The following is a 15,338-nucleotide window of genomic DNA, read 5'->3' on the forward strand; positions in this document are numbered from 1 at the left end:
AGAGTGTCAGTTGGAAGCAATCAGTGTCTTCCAGACACAGAGACAGCCAGAGAGGGTCAGTTAGATGTGCTGTCTGCCAGGGACAAACAGGCATCTCGCTCTGCCTTTAGTTGGGGACACTTGGGTGCTCAGAGACGGGCAGACAGCTTGTTGCCTGAAGATGGGGAGGTCAGCCTGAGCCAGCCGAAGGGTCAGTTGGGGCATCATGTAGCCAGCGGGCTGGAGGTGGCTGGTGTGTCGGGGAGCAGAGATGGGCAGCTGATGGATCGCACAGTTGGAGACAGTGTCAGGTGGTCAGCCTGATCAACACGCAGGGCTGGTCATAGGCTCAGCCAGACCATCAGAGGCTGGCAGGAAGCTCAGATGGCCGGTGGGCTGTTGGTCTGAGCAGTGCCACGCACCCGGTGGTTAGTCACTTGGGCAGTCTGATTATCAGGACGGCAAGCCAGGGACAGTGCAGGGAGCCATTTGGACTTAGGGCTGTCCTGCCTTGCACGGCCACACAGACTCTGTCGGGAGACCCCCAGATGCTCAGTGCCCAGAGACGGCCAAGCCCTTGGACATCCAGCCTCTCCATCCTCCCACCTGCACGGCCTGATGGCAGCCTCCCAGCTGGCGACACTGGAAGGAATGGAGTCAGGGGCCGGGCAGCTGCCCCTGACCGAGGCCACTCCCAGCTTCCTGTATTCCGAGGGCCAGAGGCTGGCGCTGGAGGCTCTGCTGAGCCAGGGCGCAGAGGCGTTTGAGGCCTGCGTGCAGCGCGAGGGGCTGCGGCCCTTCCTGAGTGGAGATGAGCTCCGGGGCCTGGTGGCAGCGGCTGAGGACTGGACAGCAGCGAAGCAGGAGCCTAGCAGGGCAGCAGAGGGAGCTACCGCCACCGATGGGGACTTGGGCAGCCTGACCTACTGGCCTGGACAGTCAGAGGAGCCAGTGCCCACGCTGCGGCTGGGCTGGCCGGAGGGCTCAGCCTGGAAGGGTATCACCCGGGCACAGCTGTACACCCAGCCACCTGGCGAGGGCCAACCGTCCCTCAAGGAGCTGGTGCGCCAGGAAATCCAGGCCGCCCACAAGGTGAGGGCCTCAAGGGCCTAGTGTCCCTTCCCCAGACCCGGTCATCCTCACATGCCAGCCCCCAGATGTGGGAGTGAGTACGCATCACTTGGGAGCCAGACATTCTGAGCTGAGCCCTCCTGGAACTTGTGTGTCCACACCCCTGGAACCCAGGAATTCACACCTCCCAGCCCCCAGGACTTGGGCATCCACACCCCCCAGATCTCATCCTCTCCCTCTTACATATGGGGGGCGCCCACCTTCTCCCCAGGACCTGGGTGCCTTAGGCATCCATGGCCCTTGGACCTACTTATGACCCCCCTGGTCTCGGTCATCTCCTCTACCACTTCCGCCACCAGGGTGGAGGTCTCCATCCTCCTTTCGGGGAGGGCCCAGATGTCTCCCCTGCAGCACCCCCTGGAGAGCACTTTTCTTTTTTTTAACAGTTTATTTAGTTACATATTTTATTTATTTATTTATTTAATTTTATTTTCGGCTGCATTGGGTCTTCGTTGCTGCGTGCGGGCTTTCTCTAGTTGCGGCGACCCTTTGTTGTGGTGTGTGGGCTTCTCATTGCGGTGGCTTCTCTTGTTGCGGAGCGCGGGCTCTAGGCGCACGGGCTTCAGTAGTTGTGGCACGTGAGCTCAGCAGTTGTGGCTCTCGGGCCCTAGAGCACAGGCTCAGTAGTTGTGGTGCACGGGCTTAGTTGCTCTGCGGCATGTGGGCCCTTCCCAGACCAGGGCTCGAACCCGTGTCCCCTGCATTGGCAGGCGATTCTTAACCACTGCGCCACCAGGGAAGTCCCCCCATTCTTTAACAATTTTTCTGTTACTGCTCCAGTGCTAAGTGCTTTATAGGAGATAACCTGCCTAATCCTCAGGAGGACCCTGTGAGGTTGAGGCTTAATGTACCCATTGAAGAGATAGGGAAACTGAGGCATGGCAGGTTGTCTCTTGCCTGTACGTGGCCGAGTGGGGATCTGAACCAAGGCTGTCTGGTCAGTGAGTCAGGGTTCATCACCACTACCTTTTTCTGCCTGCAAGATCCAGGCCTTCAGCACCCCCCAGTCCCCAGAGCTCGCCTTGGTGGCCTGGCAGGTCATCCTTCCCGAGGACCCAGGTGGGCAGCTGCCCACAGTGCCCTGCAAGGGCCTCCAGCCCACTGACCCCTGGAGCAGGGCAGCCATGTAATAGTGTCACAGCTCAAGGGATACGGTTGCAGACATGTGATTTATGGTAACAGTTTTCAAGCAGTTAGAGGTGTGGGTCTCGAGGAACGGCTGTTTTCTTCTCATTCACACATAGGCGCTGCGTGAGCATAGTGCATGTCTGGGGGGTCTCCCCCTCGGGTTCCCTGAACATCCCATGGAGACTGGGCCCTTAAACTCTCCAGAGCACCTCACCCTCTGAATGTCCCCCTAAGCCCTAGGCTCCACCCACAGCCCCTCTCCCCACCCTCAGCTGGTGGCCGTGGTCATGGACATCTTCACTGACCCAGACCTGCTTTTGGACCTGGTGGATGCTGCCACACGCCGCTGGGTGCCCGTCTACCTGCTCCTGGACCATCAGCAGCTGCCTGCCTTCCTGATTCTGGCCGAGCAACTGGGGGTGAACCCCTGGGCCACTGAGGTAGGGGCCTGGCAGGATGGACCCCTGAGTCCCCAATGCCCTGGCACTGGGAGCATCAGGTGAAGACCCTTCCATGGGGTCCTGGGTCATCGAGGTGGATGCCAGCTGAGAGGGTCCCCTGAGATGTGATGCCCATGACGGGGGGGGGGGGAAACTGGGGTCAGCCTTCTCATGGGGTCCCTCTGAGTCAGGAATATCTGCAACAGACCCCTGAGGTCCTGGGGAAGCTGGGACAGAACCTTCCAGAAGAGTCATGGGCCACTTAGGTAGGACCAGCCTGTAGGGATCCTGAGCCCTCGGCACTGGGTGGAGGTCTGGGGGGTTGGCCTGAGCAAAGGCGTGCCTCCCCCACCCCAGAACCTGGACATCCGAGTCGTGCGGGGCTGCAGTTTCCAGAGCCGTTGGCGTCGGCAGGTGAGCGGCAACGTGCGGGAAAAGTTTGTGCTGCTGGACGGCGAGAGGGTCATCTCAGGATCCTACAGGTGCGGCTACCCCCACCCCTCACCACACTGCCCGGTCTCCTGTCCCCAACTCTCCCTCAGTGACTTCAGACAGCAGTTGACATCCCCTTTCCCAGACTCTCTTTCCTCATCTGTAAAATGGGTCTAAACCCCCTGCTCGGGAGAGGAGGTGTCCTGTAGCAGAACAGGCTGGCACTGGCCCTGCTGCTGGGCTGTTTAGTGGCCTGGGGGTAAGTCTTCATCTCTGTGACCCCTGTGTTTCCTCATCTGGAAAACTGGGCTCTCACTTGGTATGTGGGAGTTTCCAAACCAGGGGGACCTGGCTTGAAGTCTGAGCTCTGCCTTGGGTGAGTAGCTCCACCCCTCTGAGCATCTGTACAAAAATCAGAGCTGGTATGCAGATGGCCCGGCCCTCAGACCATCTCATGTCCCTCCTCTGCGCTCCTTGGGGTCTGATTGACCCTGGAACCTGGCTCCATGACTTCTTAGTTCTGTGACATTGGGCTGATGCCTTCCCCACTCTGAACCTCAGTTTTCCCATCTGAAAAATGTGAAAATAGCAGCATTTACTTCCTGGGAACAGCATGTCACGGGGCACGTGGACTCTGGGTCAGATGGCCTGTGGTCAAATCCTAGCTCGGACAGTTACTGGCTGTGTGACTTTGCATAACTGACTTCCCCTCTTTGTGCCCCAGTTTCGCCCTCTAGACAATGGGATGGTTCAGTTAGTGGTCTACAGCAAGGTTTCTCAACAGAGGTACTACTCACATTTGGGGCCGGATGACTCTGTGCTGTGGGGGGGGCTTTCCTGGGTGAACTGCCCTCTACCCAGGAGATGCTGGTAGCGTTTCCCCTTCCCCAAGTACGACTATGCAAACCGTCTCCAGACTTTGCCCGGTGCCCCCCAAGGGGCAGAAGTGCCCACTTGATTACCTTTGCTCTAGGCTGGTGGCTTTGAACCTTGAGCAGGCCTCAGAATCACCTGGACGACTTGTTAAAAAAAAAGCAAACAGACTTCTGAGCCCTGCTCCTTTTCAGCCGGGCTGGGATGGGGCCCGAGAATTGGCATTTCTAGCAAGTTCCCAGTTGATGATACTGATGCTGCTAGTCCAGGGACCACACTTTGAGAACCGCTAGCATCGAGACTGGGAGTTTTTTTTTTTTTTTTACAAATTTAATCAGTTATACATATACATATGTTCCCATATCCCCTCCCTTTTTTTTGTTTTTTTTTTAAAGGGCTTCAAATGCTTGGCTTTTTTATCTATCTATCTATCTATCTATCTATCTATTTATTTATTTTTGGCTGTGTTGGGCCTTCGTTTCTGTGCGTGGGCTTTCTCTAGTTGCGGCGAGCGGGGGCCACTCTTCATCGCGGTGCGCGGGCCTCTCACTGTCGCGGCCTCTCTTGTTGCGGAACACAGGCTCCAGACATGCAGGCTCAGTAGTTGTGGCTCACGGGCCTAGTTGCTCCGCGGCATGTGGGATCTTCCCAGACCAGGGCTCGAACCCATTTCCCCTACATTAGTAGGCAGATTCTCACCCACTGCATCACCAGGGAAGCCCTTTTTGTGTCTGCAACACACAGCTTGCGGGATCTTAGTTCCCCAACCAGGGATTGAGCCCCGCCCCCTCGGCAGTGAAAGCGCAGAGTCCTAACCACTGGACCACCAGGGAATTCCCGAGACTGGGAGGTTTTGAAGAGAATCCACGTTCCCAGCTTCACTTGGGGATTCAATGAGATAATGATGCCTGGCACGGAACATAAGAAGTGCTCCGTAAACATCAGCTGTCGTTTATTATTATTTGTTTTTTTACCATATTTCATAGACTCTAAGGTGCCACCCAAGCAAAGAAGCATCCTGATCAAAACGTGAAAAGATACGCGTCTTAGAACCAGTGAAATACAGTAGTACAGTCAGACCCATCGGGCATGGTTCCCACCACCAAATCAGGCCTGAGGATGCTTCGCCAAGCACTGAGCTCTGGTGACAGCCCTAGAATGGATGAGGCCAGGGCCACAGGGGTTGTCCAGGGCCTCTGGCCATTGGATAGGGGAAGGGGATGGAGGCAGGGGGCACGGCGGGCAGTGCAGGCGGGAGAGCAGTCCTGGGCCCTGCCCTCCAGGTTGGTCACAGCACATATCGGAGCAATAACAGCACGCCCAGTGCCAGGCCGGTGGTGGCCCCTGCCATCTGGCCGCCTGTAGGGTGGGGGGCCCTATTACACAGGGGGCCGGTGCAACAGTCGGTGGTGAGGCTGTAGGTGACACCCATGTAGCTGACGGGCTCCTCGTGGCCACACAAGGTGGCCTGCACGCAGCCTTTGTTGATGATGGGGCTGATGCCGGGGGCCACCCCGTGGCCCGTGAAGCAGTCCTCGTCCTCGCCACAGCGCATGTGCGTGCCGGGACAGATGGTAGAGTCGGTCAGCTCACAGAAGACGCAGTCCTTGGTGCCCGTCGTGCCTGGAAACAGAGCCATCACCAGAAGCAGCAGCCAGCCGAGGACCATGGTGGCCTGGCGGCGGTGACGGTGCCCAAGCCAGGCCGTAGGCTTCCTGGGCCTCCCGGAACTGCTGAATGACACTCCTCACGCCCGCAAGGCTTGTACCCCTGGTTCTGGTCTCCCAGGATCAGCACCTGGTGTGTGCTCGGTTCCCAATGCTCCGTGTCCCTCTTGGAAGCTCCGATGTGACCACGGCTCTCCGGTCCTTGGGTCTCAGAAACTCCCCCGGGACGGAGATGAGCCAGTGGCTGCTGCCTGACAAGAGACTTCGTGGAGCGGAATGGGGTGACCTCACAGACCCCACCCAGGGTTCCCTCTGGCTGCTCTGGGGGTGAGGTCATAGGTGGGGGAGGGGTGTCACAATCTGAGGGGCAGGCTGGCCCGGGAGCAAGGACACTGCCACTCCGCCTAGGTAAGGAAGCTCAGACCAACTTTCATCATCTCGACTGCGAACTCATCCGCTCTGCTGGGCGCTGGGTGCTGTCCCGCCAAGTGCAAGATACACACAGCCCAGGGCGAGCCTGTTTTTCCGATGGGCAAACCGAATGGAGCTCAGGAAGGAAAATTGATATGTCCGAGGTCCCCCTGAGCCAGGACAAGAGTCCAGGTTCATTTAATTCATAAGAGAGCATTTACTGAGCACCTGCTGTGTACCAAGACCTGTGCTCAATGCTTTAAATCACAACCACTGTGATCACAGGGATAGTAAGGGCACAGCTCACCACGGCTTGCAGGCTTTTAATGCTGGGCACCTACCAGGCTCCGGGCAGGAGGCCTGACCCATGTTCTCTGATTCTAATCTTCCTACGTTTTAGCTCCATATTACAGATGAGCAAACTGAGGCAGGGAGCAGGCACACCTAGAGCCTGGCACACAGCAAGCACTTAATCAATGGCAATCATTGTAGGAAGCAGCTGAGTCTTCAGTCCCTGAGGGTGTCAGAATCCCATCTCTCTCCAGAGGGGGGAAACTGAGGCATCCCTCCATGGGAACAGGGCAGAGGCCAGGTTTAAACTCGAGTCTGATTCCAGATGATCATTTAACTATGTTAACTGATGTTGTCTTCACATCAACCCTCTGAGGTAGGTACTTCATTGTTCCCATTCTACAGAGGTGCCTGTTGAGGCCAGAGGGATGGCAAGACTTGGCGGAGGTCACAGAGCCCGCCCTGGGACCAGGTTGGGGCCTGGTGATGGGGGCCAGACCAGGCTTCTGGGGCTGCTTGGAGATCCTGACCCCCACCTCTGTGCCCCCCAGCTTCACATGGAGTGACTCACGCCTGCACCGTGGTCTGGTGACCCTGCTGACCGGTGAGATCACCGATGCCTTCAGCCGAGAGTTCCGGACACTCTATGCGGCCTCCTGGCCGCTCCCACTCGCGCCCACCCCGGGTCCCTTTGTCAGAGCCCTGGGGGGGTTGCAGCTGGCCTACAGCCCGCATCGCGTGGCCCACCGCTGCTCCATGGCCCCCCTGTCGCCGCCACCACTGCCTGATGGCTCGCTGGCCCAACGCCTGGCCGCCTGCCGAGTCTTCAAGAGGGACAGGCAGGAGACCCTGGCCAAGCCAGGGCCAGCTCTTAGCGACATCCTGAGGAGTGTACAGCGTGCCCGGACCCCCAGTGGCCCCCTGGCCCAGCACAGCCGCTCCCTATGGGACCTGAGCCGCCTGTCCCAGCTGTCAGGCTCTAGTGATGGTGACAACGAGGTGAGACCTGGTGGCTGGCCTGAGAGAGAATAGCTGGAAGAGGATAGAGGCATGTGAGGGCCTGCGATGTGCCTGGCCCCGGGGGTGGGGTGGGGCGGGGAAAAGCAAAACTGCTCCCCTGCGTTCATAATTGCATCGTCCACTTCCTGTATCCCTACTGTATGCTTGGCAGGGGAGCGCCGGGTAACACTGGGCAGAGACCCTGAGAGCCCTGGGTGTGAAACCTGGCAAGATACACCAACTGTGAGAGCCCGGGGGTGGGAGGGGGAGAAATGCCTTCTCTGAACCTCAGTGTTCTCATCAAGGAAATGGGCTGAGCTAGTGTCCCCATCCTCAGTTTGCTTGGGAGGAGGAGTCAATGAAATCGAAAGAAATAGAATAATCACCATCATTACAATAAATTCCCAAAATGGAAGTTATTTTGATTTCCTGATATCCTCCCAGGGCAATGAAGCGATACTCTTATTATGCTCACTTTTATGGATGGGAAAGCTGAGGCTCAGAGAGGTTGTGTTTAACTTGCCCAAGTCAAAGCAACGATCTTTTGCGGGCAGCCACGTGCCAGGACCCGTGCCAAGCGCTTTCACAGAGGTGGTTAAATGTAACCCTATGAGGTGGATGTGATTACAGCTCTCCACCCACCCATTTCACAGATGGGGAAACTGAGGCACAAGGGAGGAATTGGACCTGAGCCCTGGTTGCCTCCCAGGCAAGACTTTTAAATGCTCTGCTTGCTGGCTTCCTGGATTCGAGTGTGCTAGGGGTATTGGGGAGGGGATGAGGGAAGGTCAGGGGGGTCTCCCCTCCCTTCCTCCAGCTGCTTAGACACGGGGGTTCCAGCAGAGCCTGCCCCAGTTCTCTGGGGAACCCTGGGCGGGGCCTCAGTGTCCTCAGATGTGAAGTGGGCTATGGAGAGGGTAAGAGCAGAGCCACATGGGAGAAACAGGTGGATTCCCCTTGAATCCAGACAGACCTGAGGTCAGTTCCTCTGTGAGCGGTGCCCCCTCTGAGCCGTGCCCCCTCTGAGCCGCAGTTTCCCCATCTGCTAAGTGAGAGCTCAAGGACTCTCTGGAGGGTGAGGGAGAAAGTCCCAGGAATCACCTCCCTCCACCCGGGTCAAGGGGAGAAGAGGGATGGGCAAGGGCCAGGTCCTCACTTCTCCCCAGTCCTGAGCCGCCCTCCCCCAGCATCAACTCCCTTGGCAAATATTTGCTCCCCCCATAAAGCTGCCGGCTGCTTCCTGTTCCTCCCCCGCTGCAAAGCTGCACGTGGGGATGCAGCTCCTTGCCCCTTCTGTAGGTCTGGGCGTCCCCAGCCTCCCCACTCACTTCCCTCCTGGTTCTGGAGGCCCCTCAGAGTTTCACACCCTCCCCTCCATCATCACCTCCCTCCGGTCTCACCTCCTTCCTCCTCTGGGCTCCCGAGAGCCTCCTCTCACCTCCCTCTCTTTCCCTCCACAGCTCAAGAAGTCCTGGGGCTCCAAGGACACCCCAGCCAAGGCCCTGATGAGGCAGCGGGGTGCTGGAGGGGTCCCTGGTGGTGAGGCGGACTCCGGCCTGCTGGCCCGGTCCCAGCCCTGGGGCGGCCCCTTGCCCCTCATCCCTGCCCGCCGCCTCCACTATCCGTCCCCGACCCGAAGGCGGTTTGGTGAAGATGCTGCCTCCAAACTCCCAGAACCCAGAGGCATCCGGCCGCCAGACCAGGCCGCCCAGCCAGGACTCAGGGGGTGGCGCTGACGGGAGCCAAAGCCGAATGGGGCTGGCCCCGTCCCAAGACAGTCGGACAACTGTTGCTCAAAGCCTCCCTGCCTCACTGTTGTACCTTGAACAAGGCTTCTGACCTCAGTGTCTCGGAAGTGGAAGGGATTTTTTTTTTCTTTTCACTTGTTCTAGAACTTGGGAGGTGCTCACTCTAGACCTCATTGTCACAGCCTAGAAAATGGGCATAAGGTCTCCACTAGCTGGGATCCTAGAACAGCACACATCCTGTTCCGGCCGGGTCAGAACTCTGAGGAGAGGCCTGGCTGAGTGGCCCCCATGCTGGAATTGTGTGGGGTGAAGATGGGGCGTCCCTGGGGCTGAGGGGAGGCTTCCTGCACCCGCCATGCTCAGGAGCTGTGGGTAAACTGAGCTTGGCCGAGGAGAGGCGAGAACCCGACCACGGGAGCCCAGCTGAATCATGAGGGACTGGAAATTGGTGAGGACACACCTGTTGGGGAACAGGTCAGGGCCATGGAGAGGGACCCAGCAGGTGCTGGAACTGTTTTGTGGGCGCTAAGGGGTGAGCTGTTAGGGCTGCCTTTTACCTCTGCTCAGAATGAAGCTGCTTCATGGCAGAAACTTGCATTTCCACAGTCTCATGGGAGACCCAGGAGTCCAGACCTGGCCCCCTACTCCCTCAGACCCAGGAGTCCGGGGCCCCAGCACCCTCCTCCCCAAGGACCCAGGGGTCCTGGTCCGCATCACTCTGCTTCCCAAGAATCCAGGAGTCTGGGTCGCAGCACCCTGACCCTGGGGGAGTCAGGTGCCCAGTGCTGGCCTCCCTGCCCCCACCTTTGCCTCTGGGAGAGGCTTCTGAGTCACCGACCCCACTGGCGTGTCAGGTGGGTTAGAGGACCTCGCCCTCCCCAGGCCTTGGGTGCCCTGCTCGGGTCCCCACCCCGGCCTCGGTGGCCGGCAGAGGCGCCCCGCCCGCCCTCGCGCGCCCCCTGCCGCCCGCCTGCGGCACGCCACCTCCACGGCGCATCGAGGAGCCGGGGCAGTAGCGATGCGTTTATTCTCAGGGTCACGGGTGGGGTGGCTCGGAGGCCTGGTCTGGGCTGGGACTCGTGTCGGGACTGGGGTCGGGGTCCGGACCGGCGTCCTCTGGGTCCACGTCCCAGGGGAAGGTCGGCAGCCCCCGCATCCGCTCGCGGTAGACCCGGTCGAAGGCTTCGCTCTGCGCCACCGTGAAGTGGTTCTTCCAGTCACCGCAGATCCCTGGAGGGAAGGGAGGGACGGCCGAGGTGAGGAGTAACCAGAGCATCGTCCCCCGTCCCCAAGATCCCAGCACCTTCTTTCCCACCTCCTGGCCTTGGCCTATGGCGTTCCCTTTGCAAGAAGCGCTGTCCTTCCCCCGCCCATCTCCATCTCCATTTTTGCCCCTTTTCCTCCTGTGATGATGGCTGACACTTACTTACACTGGCCACCAGTCGCCTGGCCAGAGCCCTGGGCGCCATTCTTGCCCCCTCCCTCCCTCAGCTTCCTCCTGCCCTACTCCTCCCTCCAGCAGACCTCCTACCTTCCTCCACCGACCTCTTAAATCTCTACCCAGAACATCCGCTTCCTCACCTAGCATTCCTGCACATCCTTCCCAGCCCCTGTATCACCTGCCCTGTGCCCTGTCCCTCACCTCCCTTGCTAGAACAGGGCTTCCTCGCTCCAGTGCTCCTACAACGCCCTCCACTACCTTCAGTATTGCTCTGACACTGGGAACCAGTGCTTTCCCTGCACTTAGTGGGTGCCAGGCATCATGCTGACGGTTTGCCAGGATTTACTCCTTAGCCCCTCACAGCAACTGAGCAGGTAAGGGGCGTGACTTTGCTAGTTCTCTGTGAGCACTCAGATCCCTCAAGTTTCTTATCGCATGGGATAACCAGGGCCACCAGCCTTTACCTGGAATCCTGGGGCCAAAGTCATTTAGATCACAGTATTTTTTTTTTTAACATCTTTATTGGAGTATAAATGCTTTACAATGGTGTGTTGGTTTCTGCTGTATGACAAAGTGAATCAGCTATATGTATACATATATCCCCATATCCCCTCCCTCTCACCCTCCCTATCCCACCCCTCTAGGTGGTCACAAAGCACAGAACTGATCTCCCTGTGCGATGCAGCTGCTTCCCACTAGCTATCTACTTTACGTTTGGTAGTGTATATATGTCCATGCCACTCTCTCACTTCGTCCCAGCTTACCCTTCCCCCTCCCCGTGGATCACAGTATTTTGAATTTTAGCAAATAGACCACATTACATGACACCCCTGGTGAGGTCTGGGGGGCTCCCTGTGGTGGGCTGAATAATGAGCTCCCACCAAGATGTCCATGACCTAACCCTTAGAACCTGTGAATATGTGACCTGACATGGCAAAAGGGACTTTGCAGATGTGATTAAGTTAAAGATCTTGATGCTTATTGGCAAACATCCTTATAAGAGGATGCAGGAGGGTCAGCGTCAGACAGTAGAAGATGTTTTTGAAGGTGGAGGAAGGGGCCACGAGCCAAGGGATGCAGGCGGGTCTGGAAGCCGTAAAGGCAGGGAACCGATTCTCCCCTAGAGTCTCCAGAAAGAACACGGTGCTGACACTTTACTTTTAGCCCATTGAGGCTGAGTTTGGACTTCTGACATCCAGAATGGTAAGGGAGTGAATGTGTGTGTGGGGTTGTTTTTTTTTTTAATCTTTTCTTTTTTTTGGCTGTGCCGTGTGAGATCTTAGTTCCCCAAGCCCTGGGCCACGGCAGTGAGTCCTAACCACTGGACTGCCAGGAAATGCCCTGAATGTGTGTTGTTTTAAGGCACAAAGTTTGTGGTATTTGGTTCCAGCAGGAATAGAAAGCGAATACACTCCCACCCTCAGCCTGTAATCCAACACTTGAATATTTCTGGGGTGAGCATTAATGCCAAGAAGAATTCACAAGGACTCCAAATAGCCTCATAGCATTCAGAGCTGGCTATGGCAACGCCTTGATGCGTTTTCTCCCCATGAGGAGCTCTCTGGGAGTGGTGGATCTGAGACGGCAGGCACATCCGCAGCACCAGCTGTGTGCCAGGCCCTGCCCTAAGCCCTGTGTGTGGATTCGTGGGTCCACAGTGAGCCCATGAAGGCAGTTCTATTGGAGCACCCCCATGTAGCAGCTGGGGAAACAGGCCCAGAGAGGTTAAATAACTTGCCCAAGACACACAGCCAGGCAGTGGCCTAATGGGGCTTGGAACCCCAGAGTCCCCTCACCTTTCCGGAGGAAGGCACCGTGGCGCTGGTCCAGCAGGCTGGGGGGCAGCAGGGAGAAGTTGGACATGGTGTTGGCCTTCATGGCTTTGAAGGCCGAGTGCGCCACGACGGACTCCAGCGCCTCCTCGCCCAGCGGCCGGCCCAGGAACTGGCAGATGCGCTGCACGGAACTGTGGAGATCCTGGGGGCAGAGGAGAGGGGGCAGGGGATGAGTCAGCGGAGGGAGGGGACCCCAGACCAGGAGGGAGCACCAGTCCCAGAGTTTGGTTGCCTGACTCCCAACCCAGACCTGGAATCTGGGTGATTCTGCCTCTTTGCCTCAGCTTCCTCACCTCCAAGCCGAAGGGTTGGGCTATGGCCTCTGAAGGTTTTTGACAGTTTGGGGTTTTGGAGGGTTCTGTGGGTGGGAGGGAAGGGGTGGGCCTGGGTCAGAGGTCACAGCAGGGGGCAGAGGTCAGTCCAGCATCTTATGGAGAGTCACCCTCTTTCAGCTTTGAAACAGGTGTCAACTGGTCTGTGCCCCAAACCTGCCCCCCACCCCAGGTCCCCATCCCAGAGCAGCCCCATCATTCACCCAGAGCCTGACTCCTGGCCCGGCCTAACCACCCCTTGCCCCTTCCCCCTCTTGCCCCTGTCAGTCATCAGCCCCGTCCCTCCTGCTTCAACTCTCTGCCGTATCCCCTCCTCTGTGTCCCCACAGCCGCTAGCACTGGCCAGGCCTTGTCCTCTCCCTCTGGACCCTCGCCTCACCCTCCTCCCCGGCCTCCCTGCCTCCAGTCCCTCACACCCAGAGCTGCTCCCAGCCCTCCTGTGGCTTCCCAGGGCCCCAGGGCCCCACTCCCCAGGCCTGGCTTTTAAGGACAGGCATGGCCTGGTCTTTCCTCTCCTTCCCTGCGCTTTCCTCCCTGCAGGCCTTGGCACGGGGCTGCCAGGAATGCCCTGCACCGCCCTTCTCCACCTGGCAAACTTACTCATCCAGATGCAGCTCAAGTATCACCTCCCTCATGACTGATGGTTCAAGTCACTGTGGATTAAGCACCTACTGTGTACCGATCTCTAGTCCAAGCCCCTCATGTGTATTTTGCCAATTCTCCCAATAGCCTGGCAGAGAGGTGTCATTACCCCCATCAGTAAATGGAGGCCCAGAGAGGGGAAGACACTTTCCAGGGTCACACAGCCAAGGAGGAGCTCAGATTTGAGTCCCTGAAGCCCACAATCCTCTCTTCTATCTCCCTGACTTCCCTGATATGCAGCGCCCGGCACAGTCATCCTTCTGGTCGGTTCCACCGACCCCACGGCCCTGATTTTCCAGGTCATTCTTGGTTTCATAAGCCTCCATCCCTTTATCCTCTTGAACCACTGACATGTCCCAGAAATTCTAAGATGTTGGCAGTTCCTCACACTCAGGGGCGGCCCAGAAGCTCGGTCAGGCTGCGTGGCCCAGTTTTTGGTTCAGAGAACAAAGCTTGATGGAAAACAGAGGGGAGGGGTGATGCCGAAATCTTTTCTAGATCTTTCCACCAAAAGAGATTTACCAGGGTGGAAAAAAACAAACCAAACCCATGGGGTCTGCAGTGAAGAACTATGTGCCTCAGGCAGGTTCTCAACTCTCTCGAGGTTATAAGCCCCCACTTTCCTCCTCTATAAAATGGGGGCAATAATAATATTGGGGTGAACCATTTAAAAATTACCATATTTTGCAGCTTGAGAGGCAGAAACATTGGCTATTATGGTTATTATTAATCAGATAGGCCCTTGCTCAGAACCTAATTACTCTTACTTTGACACACTACACTAACATGTTGCTGTACCTTGTCAGACAGTTACAGTATGCCACAGCCAGGTACTGTGGTCCTCACAACAACCCTCTGAGCCAGCATTTTCCACCCATTTTAAGGATAAGACCTCTGAGGCTCTGAGATTTTAAAGAGGATTTTAACGGCTTTTTTTTTTTGTGTGGCATGCGGGCCTCTCACTGTTGTGGCCTCTCCCGTCGCGGAGCACAGGCTCTGGACACGCAGGCTCAGCGGCCATGGCTCACGGGCCCAGCCGCTCCGCGGCATGTGGGATCTTCCCGGACCGGGGCACGAACCCGTGTCCCCTGCATCGGCAGGCGGACTCTCAACCACTGCGCCACCAGGGAAGCCCCTTATCGGCTTTTTGAACACCAAAATCCAGGCTCTTTCTGCTACACAAAGTACCAACAAAAAGGAGGATACGAAAAATACATGAAATGCGCACACGGGAAGAGAACGTGCCGTTGGTGAAGGAACATGTATTGGGAACCGCTTAGATTCCCAGCCTCTCAGAACAGATCTTTGTTAAGAACACAGAAGAGTTGGACACGTTCACTGTGGATTGGTCCATCTGGAAGCCCAGCGTCCTCCTTACAGCGGGCAAAGTCGTAGTCATTCTGCATGGTCCCTTCTTCCAGGCAGCCCTCCCTGATTGCCCCAGCCAGAAGGCCTCTCTCTCCCAGGTGCCTGCCCCAGGGATGTTTGATGGGGTCCAGACAGGCTCCCCGTCTGCCTCCAAAGGCTGTCTCCTTCCACTGCTTCCCTCTGCCTTTCAGATCACAACCATAGTGAAACCATCATCATTTCCCATGGGTCACAGTTTTGTATCGTCTCATTTACCCTATCACCTCCCCTGCTCAGAGGCCACCTGTAGCTCCCACCTACTCAGAGAAAAGCCAAAATCCTCACTGGGGGTCCCATCCCCTCTGTGCCTTCATTTCCCACCCCACCCCCTCTCAGCTCTGGCCACTCCAGCCTCTTTGCTCTCCTTGGAGCACATCCATCACACTCTCACCCCAGGGCCTTTGCACTGGCTCTTCCCTCTGCCCGAGACGCTTTTCCCCAGATAGCTCCATGGCTCTCCCCTGACCACCGTTCTGAAAATCGTGCCCACACACATTCCGGATCCTCCTTCCCCACTTGCCTTTTCTCCTTAACTCTCTGCCGTCTGGGAAGGGGAGCTGGAGGGCGTGAGGAAGGGAGGAG

General features: G+C 57.4%; 3 protein-coding genes across 3 annotated transcripts in view; 1 reads left to right on the forward strand and 2 right to left on the reverse strand.

Annotated features, from left to right (window-relative positions):
- Positions 1-597: 597 nt before the first annotated feature.
- On the forward strand, positions 598-9,087 carry FAM83E (family with sequence similarity 83 member E). Its single transcript, XM_060085469.1, has 5 exons — positions 598-1,071; positions 2,511-2,678; positions 3,036-3,160; positions 6,904-7,351; positions 8,812-9,087. Exons 1-5 carry the CDS (start codon positions 598-600, stop codon positions 9,085-9,087), a joined length of 1,491 nt encoding a protein of 496 aa, XP_059941452.1.
- On the reverse strand, positions 5,272-5,652 carry SPACA4 (sperm acrosome associated 4). Its single transcript, XM_060085635.1, has one exon. It carries the CDS (start codon positions 5,650-5,652, stop codon positions 5,272-5,274), a length of 381 nt encoding a protein of 126 aa, XP_059941618.1.
- A 1,048-nt stretch (positions 9,088-10,135) lies between the features above and the next one.
- Positions 10,136-15,338, reverse strand: part of SULT2B1 (sulfotransferase family 2B member 1) — a 34,435-nt gene continuing 29,232 nt past the window's right edge. Inside the window, exons 6-7 of the mRNA XM_060084721.1 lie at positions 12,337-12,517; positions 10,136-10,329 (exon numbers count right to left, since the gene is read on the reverse strand). Of these exons, the coding sequence (XP_059940704.1) occupies positions 10,136-10,329; positions 12,337-12,517 (375 nt within the window). The remainder of the gene's footprint in view (positions 10,330-12,336; positions 12,518-15,338) is intronic.

This window comes from Mesoplodon densirostris, chromosome 19 (assembly GCF_025265405.1).
Source record: "Mesoplodon densirostris isolate mMesDen1 chromosome 19, mMesDen1 primary haplotype, whole genome shotgun sequence".
Taxonomy (NCBI): Eukaryota; Metazoa; Chordata; class Mammalia; order Artiodactyla; family Ziphiidae; genus Mesoplodon; species Mesoplodon densirostris.